Source organism: Salmo salar, chromosome ssa24 (assembly GCF_905237065.1).
Source record: "Salmo salar chromosome ssa24, Ssal_v3.1, whole genome shotgun sequence".
Lineage (NCBI taxonomy): Eukaryota > Metazoa > Chordata > Actinopteri > Salmoniformes > Salmonidae > Salmo > Salmo salar.
The window spans coordinates 8,348,649-8,376,053 of record NC_059465.1 but is presented as its reverse complement, the minus strand read 5'-3'; the positions used below and the strand labels follow the sequence as shown (position 1 = coordinate 8,376,053).

General features: G+C 42.2%; 1 protein-coding gene across 2 annotated transcripts; it reads left to right on the top strand.

Moving 5' to 3' along the window:
• The first annotated feature begins 1,149 nt into the window (after nucleotides 1–1,149).
• On the top strand, nucleotides 1,150–27,405 carry hsd17b3 (hydroxysteroid (17-beta) dehydrogenase 3). Of its 2 annotated transcripts, XM_014171037.2 has the most exons (12): nucleotides 1,150–1,425; nucleotides 19,106–19,152; nucleotides 19,658–19,733; nucleotides 20,168–20,275; nucleotides 20,393–20,460; nucleotides 22,161–22,247; nucleotides 23,398–23,442; nucleotides 25,593–25,627; nucleotides 25,820–25,901; nucleotides 26,036–26,101; nucleotides 26,537–26,686; nucleotides 26,790–27,405. In XM_014171037.2, the coding sequence occupies exons 1-12, from the start codon at nucleotides 1,275–1,277 to the stop codon at nucleotides 26,883–26,885; spliced, it is 1,011 nt and encodes a 336-aa protein (XP_014026512.1). In that variant the 5' UTR covers nucleotides 1,150–1,274; the 3' UTR covers nucleotides 26,886–27,405. The 2 variants fall into 2 exon arrangements, with proteins under 2 accessions (XP_014026512.1, XP_014026513.1); XM_014171038.2 differs by lacking the exon at nucleotides 22,161–22,247 and having other exon boundaries at nucleotides 26,790–27,254.

The window sequence follows — 27,405 nt, the reverse complement described above, 5'->3', positions numbered from 1 at the left end:
TGCATTTTGATGAAATAACATATTTTGTTGCCACCAGCAGCTACCTTATGAATGAAGACAATAGTATCTAACCACAAGATTGAGATAATTAACTATTTCCCATTTTAGAAATACTGATATGTATTTTGCAAGTACAGTAATTAGTACTGCATCTTAGTACTTACCATCTTCAGTATAGAGTAGTGTAATTGTTTTATTGTTTGTTTTTTTGCCTACAAAAATACATTACAGATGGGCTATTGTCAAAATGGTCCCTTACATTGATAAGACACAAGCACACAAACCCCAGCCACCTGGCTTGATCAAGCACTTCCCAACTCAAGTTCTCCCATTGACCTACCATACTCTGCCTTTTTATGAACTGTGGTTCAGGGTGACAAAATGCCACAATATTCCCTGTTATCCCTGGATAAAATGGTTCCACAAGGAAAGATGTCAAAAGATCAGTGAATCAACTGTCATATGATGTGATCTGTGTGGGAATGTTGGGAGAGTGTGTGAGAGTCAGAATAGATTATTCCCAGATGTTAGGTCACCTGTAAACTTATTTTCTTGTTTGTGTCTGCTGCATACAAGCACTTGCATTGGGCAAATGCGTGGGTTTGTCTCCATTTTTTCCCATTTACTAAAGTCTCCTTGATGCATTCTTAAGAAGGCTAAAATGCATTTTCGAACAGTACAAATAAAAAAGTTCAAGTCTGTGCCTGTGCACAGCAGTGTGTCTTCTTCAATGTGCTGGTGAAACTGAGTCTCCAAGACACCTAGCACAGAATATTGCATCCATTAGACTCGTCTTATTCCCAGTTGTGATTCCTGGCAGTCATGGCTGTTTTATTTTTGTGTAACTCATGTCAAAATAGCTTAGATACAGTCCCTACTATATGGGTAGCACTAAGGCTTTTTCCAGAAAGTTGTCTTGATTCAGCAAGAAGGCAGCTGGTAGGAAATGCACAAGAGCCTTTCTACACTAACTCAGTAATCGGAGTTTGATACAGAGAGGCAGAGACTACATCTGACAAATTGCATGCTTGGTACTAAACTGAAAGGGGAGGTGTAGCTTGATTTGATGTGTGTGTGTTTGGTTTGTGTAGCCTACAGGAGAGGTGTGGGGGGGGGGGGGAGTGGCTATGGATTGTCTATTCCCCCTGACACTACCCAGTGTGTATGTCTGGGCTGAGGAATTGTGTTGTGGTCAGAGCAGACATACACATTCTCACACACAGGCCGAGTTTGTTGTTGCAGCCAGACAATCTTAAAGAGCCAGTGGGTCTGCCATGGATTTAATAGAGCTGTTCTTTGTCTGCCTTGGTGCTGCAGTCGTAGTCTTTTATGGAGTGAAAATGGTCCGCTTCGCTAAGATGCTTTATCCCAGAGTTTGCTTTCCGCAGCCAGATTCCTTCTTTACATCAATGGGAGAGTGGGCAGGTGAGCTCTCTCTGTGTGTGTATGTATGTGTGTGTGTGTGTGTGTGTGTGTGTGTGTGTGTGTGTGTGTGTGTTTACCCAGAATAAATAACTGACATGCGCTGAAGTTACATTACTGATTATAAGTAACTTATTAGGAAGACAAATCTGTAAACACGTTTCATGAGGTTTTAAAAAACGAATGATGTAAATTCAGTCTTTGTATGAGCACTACATGACAAAGTCCTACTTCAGTCCCTGTTCCACTTGTGGTCTCAACTTGCTTCTAAGGTATTGTACTGGATGTAATGAAATGTGGCAACTTGTGACCCCACTGTGCAAATTATACTGAAGAACAAAGAGTTCCATCTGGAATGGGATTAAAGCCCATTATTTAAAAAAAATCCAGATCTTTAAATGTCTGGGAAACACTCTATAAGGTCACTCACAGCTAGGTGGATCAGTAAGGAGGCTTTATAGAATATAGGTGGGTAAATGAATGTTGTTTTTTACACCACAGCTATCAATGCCATTTTATTATCACGTCGATGTCATGTTGACACATTGTATTATCTGGTGGGGATGAAGTGTGTCATCTGACAGGGTCACCTGGGGAGATTATCGGGCTGACTGACATGGAGCCCAGGAAAAACAAGCATGATGTCTACACACTGTTTAGATACTATAAACTAAGTGTAAACGGTGTATGGCAGGGGTCTTCAACCTTTTCCTACCCAGGCAAACCGGCGACCCAGGGACCCCCATCATATTATCCGGTGAATGATGATGACAAGTAATCAATATTTTAAAATGAAATTGGTCAATAGTTTTTCATTATTTTGACCTGCCCACATTAACATTGAAAGAAGTGTAAACTCTAACATAGCCTATTAGCTAGAAAGGTAACTCCAAACTAGGGCTGGGACGATTATGGATTTTTGGGTAATGCTTAATTGTCATGTAAATGCAAAAAAAATAAAAATAATATGGAGCTTGTAATGCATCTTTGAAAGACATACCTAATGAATACAACACAGCTTTGGTGACACCCCTGTCTCAAAAAAGGAATGGTTTTGACTGTTTATAGAACTTTTGGAAATGAAGCTTCCCCTTCAACTTTATGTAAAAATGAAAAACTGCTATTGGGTAAACTATATCTACTTGAATATAATGTTGAATCCCCCTTCTCCTAAAATTCATGTATTAAGATGATTATTATACAATAATTGTGCCAGCTCTACTCCAAACACGTTCGCTAATTGCAGCTGTTTAGCTGGTTTAACAAAGGTTAGCAATATGTTGGCAAACATGTAATTACAAGTCAAGAAAGAGTGCCAGCAGACAGTGTAATTTGTCATGACTGGTACTCACGGGTACTTTTTCAAAGCCTATGTCAGATACTCCAGTGAGTGTAATTTGATCAATATTAGGAGGTGAAACAAAGCTAACATCATTAGAAAGAAGATATTCCCCTCCTTTCTACTGTTGGCAGAGAGGAATAGGCGAAGGGAGAGGTTTCACTCTCGCCAAAATCTGTCCAAAATAAACCCAATGTGTTTTTATGGGCTTATTTTGGACCTAATCTTGTAGTCCGTCTTCCCGACAATGACTCTCATTGTTAGGGTGGAGGCATAAGCATCTCGCCATTATATTATACTTTTTTAATGTATACAGTACCAGTCAAAAGTTTGGACACCTACTCATTCAATGAGTTTTCTACATTGTAGAATAATAGTGAAGACAAACTATGAAATAACACATATGGAATCATGTAGTAGCCAAAAAAAGTGTAAGACAAATCAAAATATATTTTACAAATGACAGATTTCCACTGGTCTAATGTCCATTGCTCGTGTTTCTTGCCCAAGAAAGTCTTATTTTTATTGGTGCCCTTCTAGTAGTGGTTTGTTTGCAGCAATTCGACCATGAAGGCCTGATTCACCCAGTCTCCTCTGAACAGTTGATGTTGTCCTAAAACATTAGGAGCACCTTCCTACTATTGAGTCGCACCCCCTATTGCCCTCAAAACAGCCTCAATTCATTTGGGGCAAGGACTACAAGGTGTCGAAAGCGTTCACAGGGATGCTGGCCCATGTTGACTTCAATGCTTCCCACAGTTGAGTCAAGTTGGCACAAGAAACTGTTGAACGTGAAAAACCTAGCAGCGTTGCCGTTCCTGACACACTCAAACCAGTGCGCCTGGTACCTACTACCATATCCCGGTCAAAGGCAGTGAAATCTTTTGTCTTGACCGTTCACCCTCTGAATGGTACACATACCATGTCTTAATTGGCTCTCAGCTTAAAAACCCTTATTTAACCTGTCTTCTCTCCTTCATCTACACTGATTGAAGTGGATTTAACCGGTGATATCAATAAGGAAATCATTTCACCTGGGTTCACCTGGTCAGGCTATGTCTTGGAAAGAGCATGTTCCTAAAGTTTTGTACACTCAGTGTATATTTTCGCAGACCCCCTGCAGGATCCCCGGCTGAATACCCCTGGTGTATTGTCCTTTCCTATCACATATAATTGTATACTGTATACCCTATATCCCTCAAGTTCAAATCTGGACCTCGAAACCAGTCCGACTGCTTTTTGTCATTCTTCCCCTCCAAGGAATGGATCGAAATTTACAGAATGGTTACCTAGAGGAAAATGGGGGAGGGTTAGTAGGCTATAATATCAAGTGTGCCCAATGCCACCCCTCATCTCTGATTCTCCACTGGGCGGGCAATATCAATTGTGCCTATAGGCTATTTAGTGTGGTCTCAATCAAATGACTCATACCCTATAGGCTATGTAGTGCATGAATGGAGAAGCACAGAGCAAAGTTATATTTCTAGTATAGCTGCTGGGATGGTATAAATGAAACTAGGCTGGATATTCCAACCCTGAGCCCCGGCCTGCTCTGCTCTTGCTGATCCCAAACCTTTTTGTGTGCTGGCTAACTAATGGCTGTGCTGTGTAGGCCTACGGTGGCTGTTCTGGAAGAAAGTCAAAGGTTTCTTCTGGAAATAATTTGGGATTAGGCCTACTGTAGTCCAAATATTCTTGCGCGCGGACTAGCCTATAGCCTATATAGGCTAGTCCGCGAAGATGAGAAGGAGGACCGGAGATCAACTTTGATAGCTTGCTACTACTATAATTTATTTGATTAAAAACAATGTTTCTTGCCCATGATGTATTTATCAGTGTTATTGACCTCACAATAAACCAGATTCAAGTAACTTACATTGTGTTGCTGAAACTTGAAGCAGCAGCCGCGGCACAATCAATGGGAAATGGACAGCTCATGGTGCTGAAAGTAGGTATTTCAAGTATGCCTACTTCATTTAAACCATCTTCATTTTAATTAGACTTTACTAACAACAACAGGCCTTTGTGTTGGAGCCTATTTCTTCCTATTTAAAAAAGAAGAGGTAGACCTACCTGTTTGACAGATGAAATTAGGGCTGTTAAGTTAAAACCAAGACTCAAATTCAAATAAAATGTTATTTGTCACTTGCGCCGAATACAAAAGGTGTAGACCTTACCGTGAAATGCTTACTTACAAGACCTTAACCAACAATGCAGTTCAAGAAGTAGAGTTAGGAAAATATTTACTAAATAAACTAAAGTGAAAAAAAATAAACAAAATAAAAAAGTAACAACAAAATCACAACAATAGCTAGGCTAAATATGGGGGGAACCGGTACAGAGTCAATGTGCGGGGGTATAGGTTAGTCGAGGTCATTTATAAAGTGACTATGCATAGATAATAAACAGTGAGTAGCAGCAGTGTAAAAACAAGGGGGGGGGGGTCAATGTAAATAGTCCAGGTGGCTATTTGATTCATTGTTCAGCAGTCTTATGGCTTGGGAGCCCTTTGGTCCTAGACTTGGTGCTCCGGTACTGCTTGCCGTGCAGTAGCAGGGAGTCTATGACTTGGGTGACTGGAGTCTTTGACAATTTTTTGGGCCTTCCTCTGACACCGCCTAGTATATACGTAGGTCCTGGATGTCAGGAAGCTTGGCCCAATGTACTGGGCCGTACACACTACCCTCTGTAGCGCCTTACGGTCAGATGCCGAGCAGTTGCCACACCAGGCGGTGATGCAACCGGTCAGGATGCTCTTGATGGTGCAACTGTGAAACATTTTGAGGATCTGGGGACCCATGCCAAATCTTGAGGGGGCATGAGAGAGTATGCCATAATCCTACCATTTTATTAAAGAAAAGGACACAAAGCACAGGCCTACCCCTTGTTAGCTTAAGATTTTGAAGAAAATAAAGCAGATCTGATTATATAAAGTGATCTATGACATTGCTCTGGTCCGCAATGCTTTATGCTAGAAACAAGCTGTAAAATACCTGGGAAAGATGTGACTGATGCATATGGGGATATCATTGTTTTGTTCTTTGACATTCAGAGGCTGAGCTACAACCTTCTATAGCCGGGAGACAAAAAGCGTACTTAGCTTGGTAGTAAAATAATTCTGTCACCTGTCAATCGATTAAGCTATTCATTTTCTGTACAATAGAAGATGTTTAAACCCAGACAGCTTTTGGGGAAACACTTTTCTCATTGGGTTAAGCAATGGAGAAGAGTAGCCAGCAGTTAAAGCTTACATTTCCCTGTGTCAGTAGGTCTACTCTGTCTGGGGTGGAAAGGTAGCCCTACATTTTTAAAGTACCATGCTCCGATTCCTAACTATGTCTCAGATTGAATTATTTGCCAACAGGGACAGTTTCATTGCAAACAAGACACACTGATTTGGCATTAGAGAAATATGTTAAGATGAACACACAGGCCTCTCTCTCTGTTCATTCTTAGCCTGTAATTTCTGTCATTTGTGTGGTATTAAAAAAAAATCTGCTAGTATGTAAAATTATGGAGAATTGCATGAAATGTTTATAAAAGGCTATTTTATCTCGGACCTGCAAACACAATGATAGATTCATGCAATGCTTTAACTATAAAGGAGATATTTCCACCCCTACTCTTGTCCATGGTGGTCTGTGAACCCACAACCTAATGACTCGCAGCCCTGTGCACTATAAAAATTCCTGCGTTGCCATGTAAGGCTTACAGGACGAAGAACAGTTTCTAAAACTGCCTATCTAAGTCTGTCCAAGAAGTGAGGGTAAATGGTAGGCATGTTCTCTGCTATGCACTGTTTTAATTATTATTTTGGGCTATAGGGGAGGGTCATTTCTTTTTTTCTCTCCACCATTTAGGGAGCGTTTAGATCAAATATATTTTGCTGAAGGGAGGGCCATCCATTATCATTTCAGAGAGGTCTGATTTTCTCCATGTAACCCTTATTATAAATAACGTTCACTCCCTAATTTAGACCTGGAACACCAGGTGTGTGCAATTAATTATAGGGAGAACAGAAAACCAGCAGTACTCCGGACTTCATAAGGTTTTAATACCCCTGCCGTGTAGCCTACGTGTGAAATTTTCTGTATCAAATAAAATAAATTCACATTTTATAAGTCACATGCGCCGAATACAACAGGTGTAGGTAGACCTTACAGTGAAATGCTTACTTATGAGCCCCTAACCAACAATGCAGTTTAAAAAAAATACAGATAAGAGATAAAAGTTACAAGTAATTAAAGAGCAGCAGTAAAATAACAATAGTGAGACTATATACAGGGGGTACCGGTACAGAGTCAATATGCGGGGGAACCGGTTATTTGAGGTAATATGTACATGTAGGTAGAGTTATTAAAGTGACTATGCTTAGATGATAACAACAGGGAGTAGCAGCGGTGTAAAAGAGGGGGAGGGGGGGCAATGCAAATAGTCTGAGTAGCCATTTGACTAGATGTTCAGGAGTCTTATGGCTTGTGGGTAGAAGCTGTTTAGAAGCCTCTTGGACCTAGACTTGGCGCTCCGGTACCGCTTGTCATACAGTAGCAGAGAGAACAGTTGCCATACCAGGCAGTGATGTTGACACACCAGCATGACATTTAAACCGAGGTCATCAATGATGGCCAGCCCTCAATGGGAGGCTGAAAGCACAGATAAATGTGAAGCATCCGCTTAGCGTTTCCACTCACTAACAAATATGGTATTGAAAGGAAGCCCACTGGCCGGCATTGGGAGAAGATGGAACGAGATGGATTTTCGCTGACATTTTGCACATATGCTCATCAATTAAACATTTGATCTCAATAAAATGTGTTATGACCATAGTGGACTAAGTTTTGTAGACTTTACCCTTTGCGAAAGTTTTTAAAAATAGCGTTGCACAGGCGAAATGCACAGGTGATTTGAGTTATTGCACACACCGCACTTCAGAGTAGGTGTTCCCTAACGGAAATATGCAGATGTATGCTAGAATGTGCCAATAGGATCTCGCTAGCTCGTGCTTGGATCTGCCCACCTTCTTGCTTGTTCTGCCCACTATGACTAATTTGTTCCCATTGGATACAACAGGCTGTGGTCTATCTTGGTTTAGTTATACAAGTCTTTCCTAAAACGCAGACACGGACACAAACACACACTGAAGGCTACGCAAACACAAACACAGACTGAAGGTTAAACAAACACACATCAACTTCCTGTGTTCCTGAGGCAGCAGTCTCCCGGTGTTACTAGGCCGTCTTCTCCTCTGAGCTGTTCCGCCTCCCACAGTGCTAGCTAAAGCTGTAGTGTTCTCTTTCACCATAAAGGATCAACAATACCCAGCCTAACGGCCTCCTTTTTTCCCAAGCTCCACTTTCATTCCATTCCAATCAAGTACATGGGGAAAAAAGCCTTTAGAACAGTATGTTCCAGGGTGAATTATTCCTTTCTTTCCCCTTAACTTGGAGGAGTCTTTCCAGCTCATTGGAAATCAAATGAACATGAGTGCGTTTCTCTTTCCTTTCACCATCAAGCCTTTTTCAGTGTTAGGTTGGAGTGTGTGTAGCCTTCAGTGTGTGTGTATTTGGTTTGTGTAGTGTCCCATACCGTGTGATTTCTAATTTGACTGTGGGAGGTTTCTGGTGTGCTTTGCATCTGTTCTTACTTCAGCTCTCTGCCCTGAAGCGATGCAGGAGAAGACTAGCGTAAAGAGGAGAAGGACAGACATTCCTAACACTGTACAGTCAGAGGCTAGATAACCACATCTTGCTATTGAGGGAGAAAGAGACACCGGCTAGCTTGGATAGCCCTGAGACCACTATGCTCGAGCCAAACACCACAGCTTTCAGATGCTGCTGCCTTTGTTATAATAGGGTCACTAACCAAACGCTCCCTTCAACACCCCCCCCCCCTTCCCCTCAGAGAAGAACATTCCGGGCTTTCGTGTTCCATTCGGTTCCATCTCGAAGGTTGTTATTCTGAACTTTTATGTTCACTATCCTATGTGAAGTTAACCATGCGGTTGGCAGTGGATGCTGCTGAGGGGAGAACGGTTCATAATAATGGCTGGAACTGAGCATATGGAATGGCATCAAACACCTTGAAACCATTCCATAGCATTCAGTCATTACCTCAAGCCCATTCTCCCCGATTTAGGTGCAATCAACCTCCTGTGGCGGTTGGATTTTAACAGTGACGAGGCAAGAATGCAAAATGTTTTTTTCTTACCAGAGTGAGGCTAAACAGCCGGCGAATTGTACAATTATTTACAAAAGAAAAGAAACTGGACTGAGCAACGGAACATAAACTGAATAAAAAAATGGGTTCAAAAGAAAAGCCAGGCTCAATCATGCCTGAAAAACCTATCAGCATACCAACCCGTTCCCGGTCCTGTCTCTCAAACAAAGAAATGACAGGGATTAAATGAGGCCCGTCATGCATCAGCCAGTCAGAATAAGCCATTTGACATCATGATTAATTGGGCCAGTTCATTTTGCATGGCCCAGTGCCCCAGGTGGGTGGAGATTTCACTTCATGACCAATGGAATGGCACCAGGCAATGCAAAACTGGCCTGGTCTCATTCACTAGACGTAACATAGTAAAAGTAAATTCAGTGCACTCAAATTAGAATATGTTAAGCTTGGTATGGTTACATAAAACAGAAGGTTACTTAAGGAAAAAAATGAAAGAAGGGTCAGGCGTATAACTTGAATGTCTTGCAACCAAAATGTTGCATGTTCGAATTTCATCACTGACAACATTAGAGGGAGTGGGGAAGGGTGGGGGGGATTATTCTATGAATTTAATTGTTTTTTTCCCCCTACCATACCTTTCCTGATTGGATAAACTAATGGACAACAATCTACGGTACCTGTAGTTAAATAATTATACATATATTCCTAATTTCTTCAAGTGCTGAATTTTCACCCACAGCGGCCAATCCACCATTCTGATTTTAACTCCAACCCTCTGATGTTCACAGATTCACCCATCTTTCCCAGTATAATGTCATTTTGCTATTTCCAGTTGCAATACAGCCATCCATTTCACTTTGATGTCTTATGAGGGTCCTGAACCTCCCTAATTGTAGCATTTCTACTAATATTGCTCTATAAATAAATACTTTCCCCAAGAGTATAATAATATTTCCCATTGACGGATCGTGTTTTTTTTTGATCCCGTAACAATACAGTCTGCAGGTTGATCTGAACCCCGATATAATGACATAACATACATGCCTGGACCTGACTCCAAAAGCGAGCCACCGATTGACAGTACTAGAAAATATGTTATATTGATTCAGTTTCCTCGTTGCAGAAATCAATATAAAATAAATTATAGAAAGTAAATGTAAATCATGCACACTGAAATTAGTATGATATGTTACGTTTGGTATGGTTACAGTGCATTCTGGGAAAGTATTCAGACCCCTTGACTATTTCCACATTTTGTTACGTTACAGCCTTATTCTAAAATGAATACAAAAATCATCAATCTACACACTACCCCATAATGATAAAGCAAAAACAGGTTTTTAGAAATGTTATTAAAAATATAAAAACTGAAATCACATTTACATAAGTATTCAGACCCTTTGCTCAGTACTTAGTTGAAGCACCTTTGGCAGCGATTACAGCCTCGGGTCTTCTTGGGTATGATGCTACAAGCTTGGCACACCTGTATTTGGGGAGTTTCTCCCATTTCTTCTCTGCAGATCCTCTAAAGCTCTGTCAGGTTGGATGGGGATTGTTGCTGCACAGCTATTTTAAGGTCTCTCCAGAGATATTTGATCGGGTTCAAGTCCGGGATCTGGCTGGGCCACTCAAGGACATTCAGAGTATCATGACACAAGGCGAGACCCAGATGCTGACACAGGAGGCAGATGGTTGGAGTCTTACAATGTTTATTAATCCAAAAGGAGTAGGCAAGAGAATGGTCGTGGACAGGCAAAAGGTCAAAACCAAATCAGAGTCCAGGAGGTACAGAGTGGCAGACAGGCTCGTGGTCAAGGCAGGCAGAATGGTCAGGCAGGCAGGTACAAAGTCCAGAAACAGGCAAGGGTCAAAAGCGGGAGGACTAGAAAAAGGAGAAATGCAAAAAGCTGGAGAACGGGAAAAACGCTGGTTGACTTGGAACATACAAGACGAACTGGCACAGGGAGACAGGAAACACAGGGATAAATACACTGGGGAAAATGAGCGACACCTGGAGGTAGTGGAGACAATCACAAGGACAGGTGAAAACAGATCAGGGCATGACACAGAGTCTTGTCCCGAAGCCACTCCTGCGTTGTCTTGGTTGTGTGCATAGGGTCGCTGTCATTTTGGAAGGTGAACTTTCGCCCCAGTCTGACTCCAAGCAGATAACATGTGCCTTTTACTAAGGAGTGGCTTCCGTCTGGCCACTCTACCATGAACACCTGATTGGTGTAGTGTGCAGAGACGGTTGTCCTTCCTGAAGGTTCTCCTATCTCCACAGAAGAACTCTAGAGCTCTGTCAGAGTGACCATCGGGTTCTTGGTCACCTCTCTGACCAAGGCCCTTCTCCCCCAATTGCTCAGTTGGGCCAGGCGGCCAGCTCTAGGAAGAGTTTTGTTGCTTCCAAACTTCTTCCATTTAAGAATGATGGAGGCCACTGTGTTCTTGGATGTTCAATGCTGCAGAAATGTTTTGGTACCCTTCCCCAGATCTGAGCCTCGACACAATCCTGTCTCGGCACTCTACAGACAATTCCTTCGACCTCATTGCTCTGACATGCACTTTCAACTGTGGGACCTTATATAGACAGGTTACCACAGGTGGACTCCAATCAAATTGTAGAAACATCTCAAGGATGATCAATGGAAACAGGATGCACCTGAGCATAATTTCGAGTCTCCTAGCGAAGGGACTGAATACTTATGTGAATACGTTATTTCAGTTTTTTTTATTTATAATACATTTGCAAACATTTCTAAAAACCTGTTTCCGCTTTGTCATTTTTAAATTTATTTTACCTTTATTTAACTAGGCAAGTCAATTAATAACAAATTCTTATTTTCAATGACGGCGTAGGAACAGTGGGTTAACTGCCTTGATCAAGGGCTAATTATAATGGGGTATTATGTGTAGAGTGATGATTTTTTTTTTTTTTATCAATTTCAGAATAAGGCTGTAACTTAATAAAATGTGGAAAAAGGGATGGGGTCTGAATACTTTTCGAATGCACTGTACATAAGACAGAAGGTTACCTAAGGTGAAAGTAGGGTGGTTGGTGGGCGATTAACATAAATGTCTTTGTAGCAAGTATTTAATATAATACCTTAAATTGAAACAAATGGATTGATGTGTCAATTGTTTTACATGTCAGTTCATAGACCCGATGGCAAGGTATTGAGACATCAAAAACCTGTTCCCAACTGACTTGAATTGCATACAGTATTGCTGTCAAACCTTTTGACTTTAAGTGAAACGACTCCGGGATGCTGGCCATCTAGGCAGATTTGCAAAGAAAAAGCCATATCTCAGACTGGCCAAAAAAAAAGAAAAGATTAAGATGGGCAAAAGAACACAATCACTGGACAGAGGAACTCTGCCTAGAATGCCAGCATCCCGGAGTCGCCTCTTCGCTGTTGACGTTGAGACTGGTGTTTTGCGGGTACTATTTAATGAAGCTGCCAGTTGAGGACTTGTGAGAGGTCTGTTTCTGAAACTAGACACGAATGTACTTGTCCTCTTGCTCAGTTGTGCACCGGGGCCTCCCACTCTTCTTTCTATTCTGGTTAGAGATAGTTTGCGCTGTTCTGTGAAGGGAGTAGTACACAGCGTTGTACGAGATCTTCAGTTTCTTCACAATTTCTTGCATGGAATAGCCTTCATTTCTCAGAACAAGAATAGACTGACGAGTTTCAGAAGAAAGTTCTTTGTTTCTGGCCATTTTGAGCCTGTAATCAAACCCACAAATGCTGATGCTCCAGTTACTCAACTAGTCTAAAGAAGGCCAGATTTATTGCTTCTTTAATTAGCACAACCGTTTTCAGCTGTGCTAACATAATTGCAAAAGGGTTTTCTAATGATCAATTAGCCAAATAAAATGATAAACTTGGATTAGCTAACACAACGTGCCATTGGAACACAGGAGTGATGGTTGCTGATAATGGGCCTCTGTACGCCTATGTAGATATTCCATAAAAAAAATAAGCCATTTCTAGCTACAATAGTCATTTACAACATTAACAATGTCTACACTGTATTTCTGAACAATTTAATGTTATTTTAATGGACAAAAAAAATAGTTTTTCTTTCAAAAACAAGCACATTTCTAAGTGACCCCAAACTTTTGAACGGTAGTGTATATATTTTATCTATCTGGAGACGCCCGACAAATTGTTTGGGCATCAATAACCGTATAAAAAAAAATCAAGACAGCTGTTACACACGGTGGGATCATTTTGTGTTGGTAAAAATAATTATGCGAGAAATGGCGATGGAAATGCCTTTATGCACAAATATTTATATAGGGTACTATATAATTGCTGACACAAAGTTTGGAAAAAAAGTGGTATGTGGATGACACTTAGGCGAATAAACAATAAATGGACATAAATGGATACAGTTTTTAGAAAAGGGGTGCTTTTTTAAGTACCGGGAATATAACATTTAATAACTAACTCATAACTTAACTCATTAATTGAGTGTAACATTGATGTGGCAACTCTCTTCTGCTCTGCTATTGCACGATTCTAATTTCTACATACAGTTGAAGTCGGAAGATTACATACACTTAGGTTGAAATCATTAAAACTCGTTTTTTAGCCACTCCACAAAATTCTTGTTAACAAACTATAGTTTTGGCAAGTTGGTTAGGACATCTAGTTTGCATGACACAAGTAATTTTTCCAACAATTGTTTACAGACAGATTATTTCACTTATAATTCGCTGTATCACAATTCCAATGGGTCAGAGATTTACATACACTAAGTTGACTGTGCTTTAAACAGATTGGAAAATTCCAGAAAATGATGTCATGGCTTTAGAAGCTTCTGATAGGCTAATTGACATCATTTGAGTCAATTGGAGGTGTACCTGTGGATGTATTTCAAGGCCTACCTTCAAACTCACTGCCTCTTTGCTTGACATCATGGAAAATCTAAAGAAATCAGCCAAGACCTCAGAAAAAGAATTGTAGACCTCTACAAGTCTGGTTCATCCTTGGGAGCAATTTCCAAATGCCTGAAGGTACCACGTTCATCTGTACAGACAATAGTATGCAAGTATAAACACCATGGGACAACACAGCCATCATTCCGCTCAGGAAGGAGACGCATTCTGTCTCCTAGAGATGAACCTACTTTGGTGCGAAAAGTGTAAATCAATCCCAGAACAATAGTAAAGGACCTTGTGAAGATGCTGGAGGAAACAGGTACAAAAGTATCTATATCCACAGTAAAACGAGTCCTATATCGACATAACCTGAAAGGACGATCAGCAAGGAAGAAGCCACTGCTCCAAAACCGCCATAAAAATGGTTTGCAACTGCACATGGGGACAGAGATCTGACTTTTTGGAGAAATGTCCTCTGGTCTGATGAAACAAAAATAGAACTGTTTGGCCATAATGACCATCATTATGTTTGGAGGTAAAAGGGGGAGGCTTGCAAGCCGAAGAACACCATCCCAACCGTGAAGCACAGGGGTGGCAGCATCATGTTGTGGGGGTGCTTTGCTGCAGGAGGAACTGGTGCACTTCACAAAATAGATGGCATCATGAGGATGGAAAATTATGTGGATATATTAAGCAACATCTCAAGACATCAGTCAGAAAGTTAAAGCTTGGTCGCAAATGGGTCTTCCAAATGGACAATGACCCCAAGCATACTTCCAAAGTTGTGGCAAAATGGCTGAAGGACAATAAAGTCAAGGTATTGGAGTGGCCATCACAAAGCCCTGACCTCAATCCTATAGAACATTTGTGGGCAGAACTGAAAAAGCGTGTGCGATTAAGGAGGCCTACAAAGCTGACTCTGTTACACCAGCTCTGTTACGAGGAATGGGCCAAAATTCACCCAACATATTGTGAGAAGCTTGTGGAAGGCTACCCGAAACGTTTGACCCAAGTTAAACAATTTAAAGGCAATGCTACCAAATACTAATTGAGTGTATGTAAACTTCTGACCCACTGGGAATGTGATGAAAGAAATAAAAGCATAAATAAATCATCCTCTTTACTATTATTCTGACATTTCACATTCTTAAATAAAGTGGTGATCTTAACTGACCTAAGACAGGGAAGTTTTACTTGGATTAAATGTCAGGAATTGTGAAAAACTGAGTTTCAATGCATTTGGCTAAGGTGTATGTAAACTTCCAACTTCAACTGTAGATCTCAAATGAAGGTACTGTATCCCCAGTAAAATTGCAGCACAACTCATGAGCTCACCTCCTGCACTGCTCACACCTAATCCAGTCCCCACCTGAGATTGAAAACAGCTCCTCACAGAAAAGACACTCTGCATCCCCTTCTTTGGTGGCTGATGTGGCTTGTTGGAAGAACCTGCTTCGTTTTCTTACCCTCTCTCTTTTCTTCTTTTTGATGTTTCTGTCGAGCCTTTTCCTCCATCAACCTTTTGTAAGGTGAGGCTGTCAGTTCAGCCGCAGACTCAGCCTTTCTCTTCCTCAGCCTCGCCTCCTGGAGCGTCGGCCTCGGTGACAACTCCAATAGAACTGCTCCAGCTGTTGGTTGTTGGTTTAAGCAAAAACGAACCAGGGTGGTGGTGGTAGTGCTAGTGGCAGTAGTGCCAGTGGGGGTAGTGCTCGTGGTGGTGGCTGTAGTGCTAGTGGCGGTAGAGGTGGATGTGGTAGAGCTGGTGGCGGTAGAGCTAGTGGTGGTGGCGGTAGAGCTAGTGGTAGTGGAGGTAGAGCTAGTGGTAGTGGAGGTAGAGCTAGTGGTAGTGGAGGTAGAGCTAGTGGTGGTGGCGATAGAGCTAGTGGTGGTGGCGATATAGCTAGTGGTGGTGACGGTAGAGTTGGTGGTGGCAGTAGAGCTGGTGGAGGTGGTGGCAGTGTTAGTGGTGGTGGTGGTAGAGTTGGCAGTGGTAGAGCTGGTGGCGGTAGTGCTAGTGGTGGTGGATGTAGTGGCGGTGGCGGTAGAGGTGCTGGCGGTAGTGCTAATAGTGTTGGCGGTAGAGGTGGTGGCGGTAGTGCTAGTAGTGGTGGCGGTAGAGATGGTGGCGGTAGTGCTAGTGGTGGTGGCGGTAGAGATGCTGGCGGTAGTGCTAGAGGTGCTGGCGGTAGTGCTAGTAGTGGTGGCGGTAGAGGTGGCGGCGGTAGTGCTAGTAGTGGTGGCGGTAGAGATAGTGGTGGTGGCGGTAGAGATGCTGGCGGTAGTGCTAGAGGTGCTGGCGGTAGTGCTAATAGTGGTGGCGGTAGAGGTGGTGGCGGTAGTGCTAGTACTGGTGGCGGTAGAGATGGTGGCGGTAGTGCTAGTGGTGCTGGCGGTAGAGGTGCTGGCGGTAGAGGTGCTGGCGGTAGTGCTAGTGGTGCTGGCGGTAGAGGTGCTGGCGGTAGAGGTGCTGGCGGTAGTGCTAGTAGTGGTGGCGGTAGTGCTAGTAGTGGTGGCGGTAGTGCTAGTAGTGGTGGCGGTAGAGGTGGTGGTGGTAGTGCTAGAGGTATTGGTGGTGTTGGCGGTAGTGTTGTATTTTGAGACAGGCTTGAATAAGGTAAGTAGCCAATAGGCAGAGGGTAGCATAATTTGTCTGATGCTCTAATAATGGTATGGGAATAATAATGTATTATGCAGGCCTACATTGAACGCCACACATTGGCTGCTACTGTAGACTGAATGATAGATAGCTATTTCCATGTTAAAATGTTATGGGATACATTTTCTCCATTGTTTTTGGTGGTAGGCCACTCTGGAAAGTCTATATTATGATCAAATAGCCACAGTAGCCTACTTGAACACTGTCTGGAACTGTAACTTAAAACAGGTACAGCCTCAGTGTTCACAGTAAACACGTGCTGGAAGATACACAGAATTAGAGGGAACATTGCCTGAAGCTGTTTGAAACATCTTTGTAGGCCGTAAAAAACTGGTCAACCGTAGGCTTAATAAAGCCCACGGCCCTCGCAAGACTGGTTGCTTGCGGTACTCGAACTGAAAGTTGAGGGTTGCACTTAAGCCACTGAACCAATCCACCCCTCCATGCCCCTTTCCTTTCTTGAACCTGTGCTTGATTCCCATCCTCTCTGCCAGATCGAAGGCGAGTCTTCTCACGTCCCATGATGTTATGCCAAATAGGGTTCTTTCCATTTGTTGAATGTGGTTGAGGTCACTTTCATATGTGGAAGAGAAAACTGGCACCCGCCCATTTGGCTGAAGCCTGGGTTTTTCACCTCATTTCCTTTGTGTTGCCGTAGTGTTCTTGATGGAATGTTGGACACCCTGGCAGCTCCCTTTAAGATCTGCCCATTTTCCATTGCCTTCAGTGCATGCTGTGTTGACTCAGGGCCATAGCTTCCATTGCTTCAGTCTGTTTTCTTCTTGTATGTTCTCATCTGAAATTAAAAACATTGAATTATATTAGTAACTGTAAGGAACTGACCCTTAACCTGACCCCTAATCTAACAAATGCCCCCTAACCCTAACACCTAACCCCTAATCTAACAGATGGCCCTTAACCCTAACTACCCCACACAGGACTGTGTACCTTAAGACTAACCCGTTTCTTTCAAACCACATGACTTAAAGTATTATTATTGACCTACAGAGGGATAGGTGCCAATTTAAAAGCTCTCTCTTAAAAACGTAGCTAGCTATCTAGCTATATGACATAAAATGCTGTGTAAAATAACTAAACGGCTTTAAAGTAACATTAACTGTAAAGCTTTCTGTCACATTTACAACTGCAATTACGATATCTTATTGAATGTATTTTACCTTGTAGTAAGGTTATACGTAGCTAGCTATCTAGTGAACGTTATATGACATAAAATGCTGTGTAAAGCAACTAAAAGACTATAAAGTAACATTAACTGTAAAGCTATCAGTCACTAGTGGAAACATTTACAACTGCAATTAATTATCTTTTTTAATGTATTTTACCTCAGACGATCGGGTAGTAAGGTTGCTAGCTAGCTCTGCTAGCAGTTTATGCTAACTAGCTAGCTGGCTAGCATTTACAGCCAGTAAGGTTGCTAGCTAGAAAATGAGCATAAACTACCACTAACTGGGATAGTCATTGTCTAAATGACAAGTAGAAACACATTCAGAACCATAAAACTAGCCCCCAGGGGCCAGTTAACCCCAACAAGGTGGAGGCGAGTTGCTCCCAACACACTCATCCAACATTTTACTAACTTACTTTACTGAAAAATTATCTAAACGTTTCTCTCTAAACAAGTGGATTATTTATCTTAAGGGGGGGGGGCTAGTTAACCTCAGGGACTAGTTACCCCCTAGTAATGGGGCAGCAGGTAGCCAAGTGGTTAGGGCATTGGGCCAGTAACCGAAAGGTTGCTAGATCGAATCCCCGAGCTGACAAGGTTCAATCTGTCATTCTGCCCGTTCCTAGGCCCTCATTGTAAATAAGAATTTGTTCTTAACTGACTTCCCTGGTTAAATAAAAAAAAGAACCATCATATTGAAGTACACTTGGAGTCAGTCATGATGTGGTGTGTTGTCCTTTAGAACTACACACACAACCTCATATATAGACGACTTCTATATCTGTCGTTTCCATTACACATGTTGCAATTACTTTTTCTTGCGACATTGCTTTTGTCGAATAAAACTGGGTCAATGGAAGCCTGCCTATTAATTGATTTATCAAGACAACTCCTCCACGCTTGTCTCGAAGCAGCGCGATGACGCTGTTCCAATCAAAGCGGTGCTGAAATGATCATCTAGGTGACATGATTATTGCTTTAAATTACAGTTAACACTTGGATATGACTTTGGGAGTTTCAGTATAAAACAGCAATTTGATACATGCCTTCAATTGCATTAGCCTACTTTATTCCAATATTTTCATCATTCAGGTGAGTTTTCCAGTCTCTGCCGCCCGCCTCTTCTGCATTGTTCTCAGCACCAGTTTAAATCAATATACTGTTTTCTAGAAATATGGTTCCTTTTTGGGTTAAAGCTCATTTAATTTCTGTGATATTGGACTGGGCCTGGGCTCGGGTTTCAGTTTACCGGGCTTGGATCAGACTTGGCTCTAACTTTCAGGCCCGATGAAAACTATACTTACCAGTGGAGCAGTCCACCCATGCTGCGGTGCATGAAGCCTCTAGTGGTGGGACATTGTACTGCCTGGATACTTCTATCAGTAGCAATGTGTAAATATATTTTGCAGTGACATCCTATCCCATCTTGCTCTGTTGCAGTGGTCACTGGTGGGTCAGACGGGATAGGGAAGGCTTACGCCTTTGAGGTAAGTTACCATTGCTGTCTCTGAATGTGACTGTGGCTGTTCATGACATACTATCTGTCCATCACTAACTCCAGTGGTTCTATCCCACCTGTCCATCACTAACTCCATGTGGTTCTATCCCACCTGTCCATCACTAACTCCAGTGGTTCTATCCCACCTGTCCATCACTAACTCCAGTGGTTCTATCCCACCTGTCCATCACTAACTCCAGTGGTTCTATCCCACCTGTCCATCACTAACTCCATGTGGTTCTATCCCACTGTCCATCACTAACTCCAGTGGTTCTATCCCACCTGTCCATCACTAACTCCAGTGGTTCTATCCCACCTGTCCAACACTAACTCCAGTGGTTCTATCCCACTGTCCATCACTAACTCCAGTGGTTCTATCCCACCTGTCCATCACTAACTCCAGTGGTTCTATCCCACCTGTGCAACACTAACTCCAGTGGTTCTATCCCACCTGTCCATCACTAACTCCATATGGGTCTGTCCTACCTGTGCAGCTGGCAGGACGTGGGCTGAACGTGGTGATCCTGAGCAGAACCAAGGACAAACTGGACCGGGTGGCACTGGAGATAGGTGGGAGGAATTAACGTCCTTCTCCTGGAATGAGCAACATTGTCTTTGAGGGTTAAGATCAGGAGTGTCAAACATACTGCCCGCAGGGGTTCAGTCCATCCCAAGGGTGGTTTGTGTAAAAAAATATATATATATATTGTTTTTTGAAATTATAATGGACCTACATTTATAGAGTTTCTTGACTGTTTCCAGCTCTCTAATAATCACGGAATTTAAAGCTACACCGTCAGGGTCGAATTATCTAAAACGATGGATATAGGACTATTTTTGCACCATTTGACAGCGAGGAAATATAACACACATTCGGTGCAGCCCTCCGGACCTTGATGAAGACCATATATGCCCCCCGGTGCATAATGAGTTTGACACCCCAGGTTTAGATGTTAGGTCAATGTATCTCTTGAACTTCATTTTGTGACGTTTCTCTTTCACAGGAGAAACCACGGGTCAGAAAGTGAAAGTGATCGTAGCCGATTTCACTGAGGATGACATGTATGAACACATTGAGGAGAACCTGAAAGGCTTAAATATCAGTGTATTAGGTGCGCAGTGTCCTTCATTATTACTCCTTGTTATATTTACTGATCTTTAAAAATGTTCTACCTATCCCAATGACAGCTGCCGAGTGGCATTAACCTGGTCTTATCCAATTCATGCAGTGAACAATGTGGGGATTCTGCCTAGTCATATTCCCTGCAAGTTCCTGCAGACTAAGGACCTGGAACAGGTGAGAGGAAACATACAATATTGGTTCACCTACAGATGTAGGATCTTAATTTGAGCCAGTTTGCTACAGCAGGAAAATAATCCTGCAGCAACAGGAAATGTGAATTATTTTGTGTATTATAATTAATATACATTTTTGTAGGGGCTGATGCGTTTGACGTTAGGGCAAACCAATCTGAAATGTTCAATTGGAAATTACAAACTTTAGAAGCCTTTTAAACGTTGAATACACTACAAGTTTGCAATTCCTGCTATGCACACATTTTATTTTCAACAAAAGAGTGATCAAATTAAGATCCCGTCCTCATACCTCACCTGTCCTCTTACCTGTTCCTCACACTCCCCTTTCCTCTCTCACCTCACCTTTATCCAACACGCTGCGTGACACAGTGGAGGCTGCTGAGGGGAGAATGGCTCATAATAATGTCTGGAATGGAGTCAATGGAATGCTATCAATGACATGGAGTTCACGTGTTTGATACCGTTTCATTAACTCCATTCCAGACATTATTATGAGCTGTCCTCCTTTCAGCAGCTTCCACTGCTGGAATGGAATAAATGGAACGGTATTCAAAAGATCAAACATGGAAACCACGTTTGACTCCATTCCATTCATTTCATTCCAGCCTCTACAATGAGCCCGTCCTCCTATAGCTCCTCCCACCAGGCTCCACTGGTGTGATGTCATAATATGCCAGTTATTACGTTGATGTGGATCCACCTCAAGAATTGCACTTATATTTGGCGAAAGGCTCGTAGCACACATACTCAGGCTGACTGGCTCTCGTTCAGGCAAATGAAAAATAAGTGCATTCAGGCTATCAGGAAGGCCAAAGTTAGTTACTTTAAGGAGCAGTTCTCTCTCTGTGGGTCTAACCCCAAGAAGTTCTGGAAACGGTTAAAGACCTGGAGAATAAACCCTCCTCCTTACTGCTGCCCATGTCCCTTAATGTTGATGATGTGGTTGTTACTGACAAGAAGCACATGGCTGAGCTCTTTAAATCATCACTTCATTAAATCAGGATTCCTAATTGACTCAGCCATGCCTCCTTGCCCGTCCAACATTTCCTCATCTCCCACCCCTTCTAATGTGACTAGCCCTGACGCTCCTCCCTCTTTTTCCCCTGCCCTGCTACAAAGTTTCTCCCTGCAGCCGGTCACTGAGTCCGAGGTGCTAAAGGAGCTCCTAAACTTGACCCCAAAAAAACATCTGGGTCAGATGGTTAAGACGCTTTCTATCATTGCCAAGCCTATCTCTGAACTTTTTAACCTGTCTCTCCTCTCTGGGGAGGTTCCCATTGCTTGGAAGGCAGCCACGGTTCGTCCTTTATTAAAGGGGGAGATCAAGCTGATCCTAACTGTTATAGGCCCATTTCTATTTTGCTCTGTTTATCAAAAGTTTTGGAAAAACTTGTCAATGACTGACTGGCTTTCTTGATATCTATAGTATTCTCTCTGGTATGAAATCTGGTTTCCGCTCAGGTTATGGATGTGTCACTGCAACCTTAAAGGTCCTCAATGATGACACCATTGCCCTTGATTCTAGGCAATGTTGTGCGGCCAAAGATTTTGATATGGTAGATCATTCCATTCTTTTGGGCTGGCTAAGGAGTATTGGTGTCTCTGAGGGGTCTTTGGCCTGGTTTGCTAACTACCTCTCAAAGAGTGCAGTGTATAAAGTCAGAACATCTTCTGTTTCAGCCACTGCCTGTCACCAAGGGAGTACCCCAAGGCTCGATCCTAGGCACCACGCTCTTCTCAATTTACATCAACAACATAGCTCAGGCAGTAGGAAGCTCTCTCATCCATTTAGCTACAGTCTTCTACTCAGCTGGCCCCTCGCCGGATTTTGTGTTAAACGCTCTACAACAAAGCTTTCTTAGTGTCCAACAAGCTTTCTCTGCCCTTAACCTTGCTCTGAACACCTCCAAAACAAAGGTCATGATTACAGGTGTGATTACTACCTCTGAGGGCTTAGAGCTTGAGGTAGTTAACTCATACAAGCACTTGGGAGTATGGCTAGACAGTACACTATCAGCACATATCAAAGCTGCAGGCGGAATCGCTCCTCTTTCACACCAGCTGCCAACTAACCCTGAATCAGATGACCATGCTAGATTACGGAGACGGCAGGTAAGGGTGCACTTGAGCGGCTAGATGTTCTTTATCATTCGGCCATCAGATTTGCCACCAATGCTCCTTATAGGACACATCACTGCACTCTATACTCCTCTGTAAACTGGTCATCTCTGTATACTCGTCGCAAGACCCACTGGTTGATGCTTATTTCTAAAACCCTCTTAGGCCTCACTCCCCCCTATCTGAGATACCTACTGCTGCCCTCATCCTCCACATACAACACCCGTTCTGCCAGTCACATTCTGTTAAAGGTCCCCAAAGCACACACATCCCTGGGTCGCTCGTCTTTTCAGTTCGCTGCAGCTAGCGACTGGAATGAGCTGCAACAAACACTCAAGCTGGACAGTTTTATCTCCATCTCTTCATTCAAAGACTCAATCATGGACACTCATACTGACAGTTGTGGCTGCTTTGCGTAATGCATTGTTGTCTCTACCTTCTTGCCCTTTGTGCTGTTGTCTGTGCCCAATAATGTTTGTACCATGTTTTGTGCTGCTACCATGTTGTCATGTTGTGTTGCTACCATGCTTTGTTGCCATGTGTTGCTGCCTTGCTATGCTGTTGTCTAAAGTATCTCTTTATCTCTTGTTGTGATGTGTGTTTTGTCCTATATTTTTATTTGATTTATTTTACTTTGAATCCCAGCCTCCATCCCCGCGGGAGGCCTTTTGCTTTTTGGTAGGCCGTCATTGTAAATAAGAATTTGTTCTTAACTGACTTGCCTAGTTAAATAAAAATGTTACCTGTGGAAGACAAGGAAGGAGGAACACACTTCACTATTGTTTTTTTTCCCTTCCAGAGAATTACAAAAGTGATCAACTGCAATGTGAAAGCCTTGGTCAAGGTGGGTAGATATTGAAGCCCATCAGTGGAGTTTATGTTAAAGGGATACTTTGGGATTTTGGCAATGAGGCCCTTTATCTACTTCCGCAGAGTCAGATGAACTCATGGATACTATTGAATATCTCTGTACACAGTTTGAAGGAAGTTGCTGACTAGGGTTAGCACAATTACTAACTAACACTTTACTGAGAACACATTCATTTACAGCAACAACCTGGGAATAATGACAGGGGAGAGGATGAATGAGCCATTTGTAAACTGGGGATGATTATGTGACCCAGATTGGAAATTTAGCCAGGACACCAGGATTAACACCACTGTGCCATGGGATCTTTTATGTGACCAAGGAGAGTCAGGACACCCATTTAACATCCCATCTGAAAGATAGCACTCTACACAGGGAATTTTTTTTTAAATGAGAGGAAAGGTTGCCTCCTACTGGCCCTCCAACACCACTTCCAGCAGCATCTGGTCTCCCATCCAGGAACTGACCAGGACCAACCATGCTTAGCTTCAGAAGCAAGCCAGCAACAGAATGCAGGGTGGTATGCTGCTGGCATACCACCCTGCATCCCATGTTAGTGCAATGAATGGAAGTCTGTGGTAACTGCTAGCATGTGGTAACTGCTAGCATGCTAGTAGATACCATAGACTTCCAGTCATTGTGCTAACGCTAGTTAGCATTGGCTCGCGAAACTACTTCCTTCATACTAAACACAGAGACATAAAAATGGTATCCACGAGTTCGTCTGACCAGGACCGGCGTTATGGGCGGACCTTAGGGGCCCTGGCCCGCCCTAACATACCTTATGCCCCGTCCAAATTAAATATTTAAATATTGATAACTTATTTGACCGAGACACCCGCCAACAGAAAGACCCATCCAAGCAAGCGAAACAGCGTCTCTGTCTCAGTATGTGTAGCCCATGTATCTGATGCTGTCAGAACTAAAAGAGTATGGCATGACATTTGCTTTTTTGCTAGTCCGCATCACATACAGTACATTCGGAAAGTATTTAGATCCCTTGACTTTTTCCACATTTTGTTACAGCTGTATTCTAAAATGGATCAAATAGTTTTTTCCCCCTTATCAACACACAATACCCCATAATGACAAAGCAGAACCTGGTTCAGACATTTTTGCAAATGTATTAAAAATAAAAAAACTGAAATATTACATTTGCATAAGTTTTCAGACCCTTTACTCAGTACTTTGTTGAAGCACCTTTGGCAGTGATTACAGCCTTGGTTATGACGTTACAAGCTTGGCACACCTGTATTTGTGGAGTTTCTCCCATTCTTCTCTGCAGATCCTTAAAGAAGTATTTAATCCACTTTAGAATAAGGCTGTAACTGTGGAACAAGTCAAGGGGTCTGAATACTTTCTGAATGCACTGTTCATGGGGTTACATATTGTAAGACAGAAGGGTGCTGTTTTAGTCGATCGGAAGCCAGAACTGCGCACTGCCCACGCCACCACCAAATTAAATGACGAGACAGGATGGCACCGGTTGAAATAGAACAAGCAGGTAACAATTTTACGGGCTTTTATCAGCACAAAAATCACTGAGGGAGCAGGCCCTACATCTCAAGCAAAATAATAAAATCATCAACGCACTCAACAGCTTTCGTTGTTTAGGCTATGTGACATGGACATGTGCCGACTGATTGCCAACTGCCAATTGACTTTTTGCATATCAACCCATATTCATATTGTCATTATTGCTTTTGTGATGATTTTCACTATTATCAAGCACACTTGCCGCTTGTAATGATGTTTTCGTCATTTGACCATGCATCTTGCTGACCTTGCTCTTGGTGGTTGCCCTATTTCTTTTTATTTTGTCGTTATAAAAAGAAGCTTATACCGGGTTCCAACACCAATGCTTAATGTTAATAGTTGTAACAAAGGCACTCCATGAATACAATTTATTGAACACTTAATATTATAAGAAACAAATAAAAAATGACAGTCTACATCCAAGTAGGAGGTCCCGTGGAAAAACAACTTTCCCCTCTATGGAAATCACATGCCTGTCCAATGGATTTTTCTTTCTGGCGCCGGCCCTGCATCTGACTCATTGCCAAAATCCCGAAGTATCCCTTTAATTAAGTGTCTTTGTTTTTAACTGACTTGTCTTTGTTCCACAGATGTGCCAAATAGTCCTGCCAGGGATGGAGAAGAGGTGTTTTTGGAGAGGTTTTCCTCAAGCCAATATTTGAGACTTCACATTGTCAATTAATCAAAAGTCCAATTTATTTATACTGAAACGAGAATTAGTCCAATCTAAAATCCTGTTAATTACTGGATGAACATATGTTGATGAATGTCAGGAGAGGAGAACCTGAGTAATCCTGACTGTCTAATTCCTCTGCAGAGGGAAGGGAGTGATCGTGAACATCTCCTCTGGTGTTGCCAGTGTTCCCTCCCCCATGTACACCATGTACTGCGCATCAAAGGCTAGTACAGAACTGCTATCTCTTTCTAAGCACAGGATGATCGGTCAGTTGTACACGATGCTTCTGGAATTAGTAGTTTGTATAACAAATAATCAAAGTGATTTCAATGTTTCTGTCTTGCTGTCTTTGTACAGGTTTTTGTGGAGAGGTTCTCTCAAGGTCTGCAGGCTGAATATAAAGCAAAAAGAATCATGATACAGGTGCAGTGATGCATCAGTGTGCATGGATCTATTTTACATTCATATAAAAAGGGGGAGGTCACTCAAATTGTTTGTACATGTACTGACGGTGTATATTGGCTTATTCATCCCCCCCTCCTCTCACCTGTAACTATTCCCCAGGTTGTTGCTGTAAATCAGAATGTTCTCAGTCAACTTACCTGGTAAAATAAGGGTAAAATAAATAAATACAAATTGTATTCATTGGTTTGTACAGCAACGTGAATGTGAATTCAGGAGGTGAGCTAAATCAAGATTTGAAAAATCTTAAGGGAAATAAATGGGATTTTTCTATTCTTGAATTTTAAGGTAAATTCACTTCCCCACTTGACTGAATTTAAATGGAACTGACCTCAACACTGTCTACTCTAAATGTTTGCTTTACTCTATGTTTCTTCCCTGTGTCTCTGTGTCCAGGCAGTGGCTCCATTTGGGGTGTCCACCCCCATGACGGGCTACCAGAAGTCCAACATGGTGACCCTGACAGCGGAGGACTTTGTCAGGACATCCCTGGAGTACCTCCAAGCCGGGGACAAGACCTACGGCAGCATCTGTCACACAGTACTGGTAAATCACATCAGAACATTTACACATATGGAAAGTAGGAGTATTTACCTTGTTTTTAGTCATTGAAACAGGTGTGTGTGTGCGCTGTGTGTTGTCTTTACAGGCTTGGATGGTACAGGCTGTTCCTCAGCAGATCCTCCACAGTGAGACCATGCAGGACAGTCTACTAGAGTATGTGAAGAAAAGAGTGGGGACATAGGTCATAGGAGATCAACTGCAACACATGCACTATTTTATCATCATGTACTGTATGCATGTCTGTAAATAAGATATGCCTTTTAAATAACTTTTTCACATGTATGTTTTTCTAAAACAAGAGGACTGTACAGGCATTTTTAACTCATATTTCTAGTAAGTTGAACTCAAAATCAATGTTTATGTGATACTGACTCAAAATGAGAAGTCACTCCAACCTTTCCCAGCATGCTCTGCTACAGGTCGATTTTTTGGAATCTGTGTTTTTTAATGTACATTGAGTGATTGATTGATTCATCTTATACTACACAAAGATAAATAATACATGTTTATAAAAACTAATCCAATAATTTAGTTTGAATTTTGAACTTCTTACTGAAATGGTTGTTCCAGTTTAAATGGCTTAGGCGGTCTCCTCCCATTGTTCCTAACCCTGGCAGTCATTATCAGGTTGCGGGTGAATACAAATTTAAACTGTTGGATAGCCTAACAGGCTGGATTCCAATAGAAATTACAGCATAATG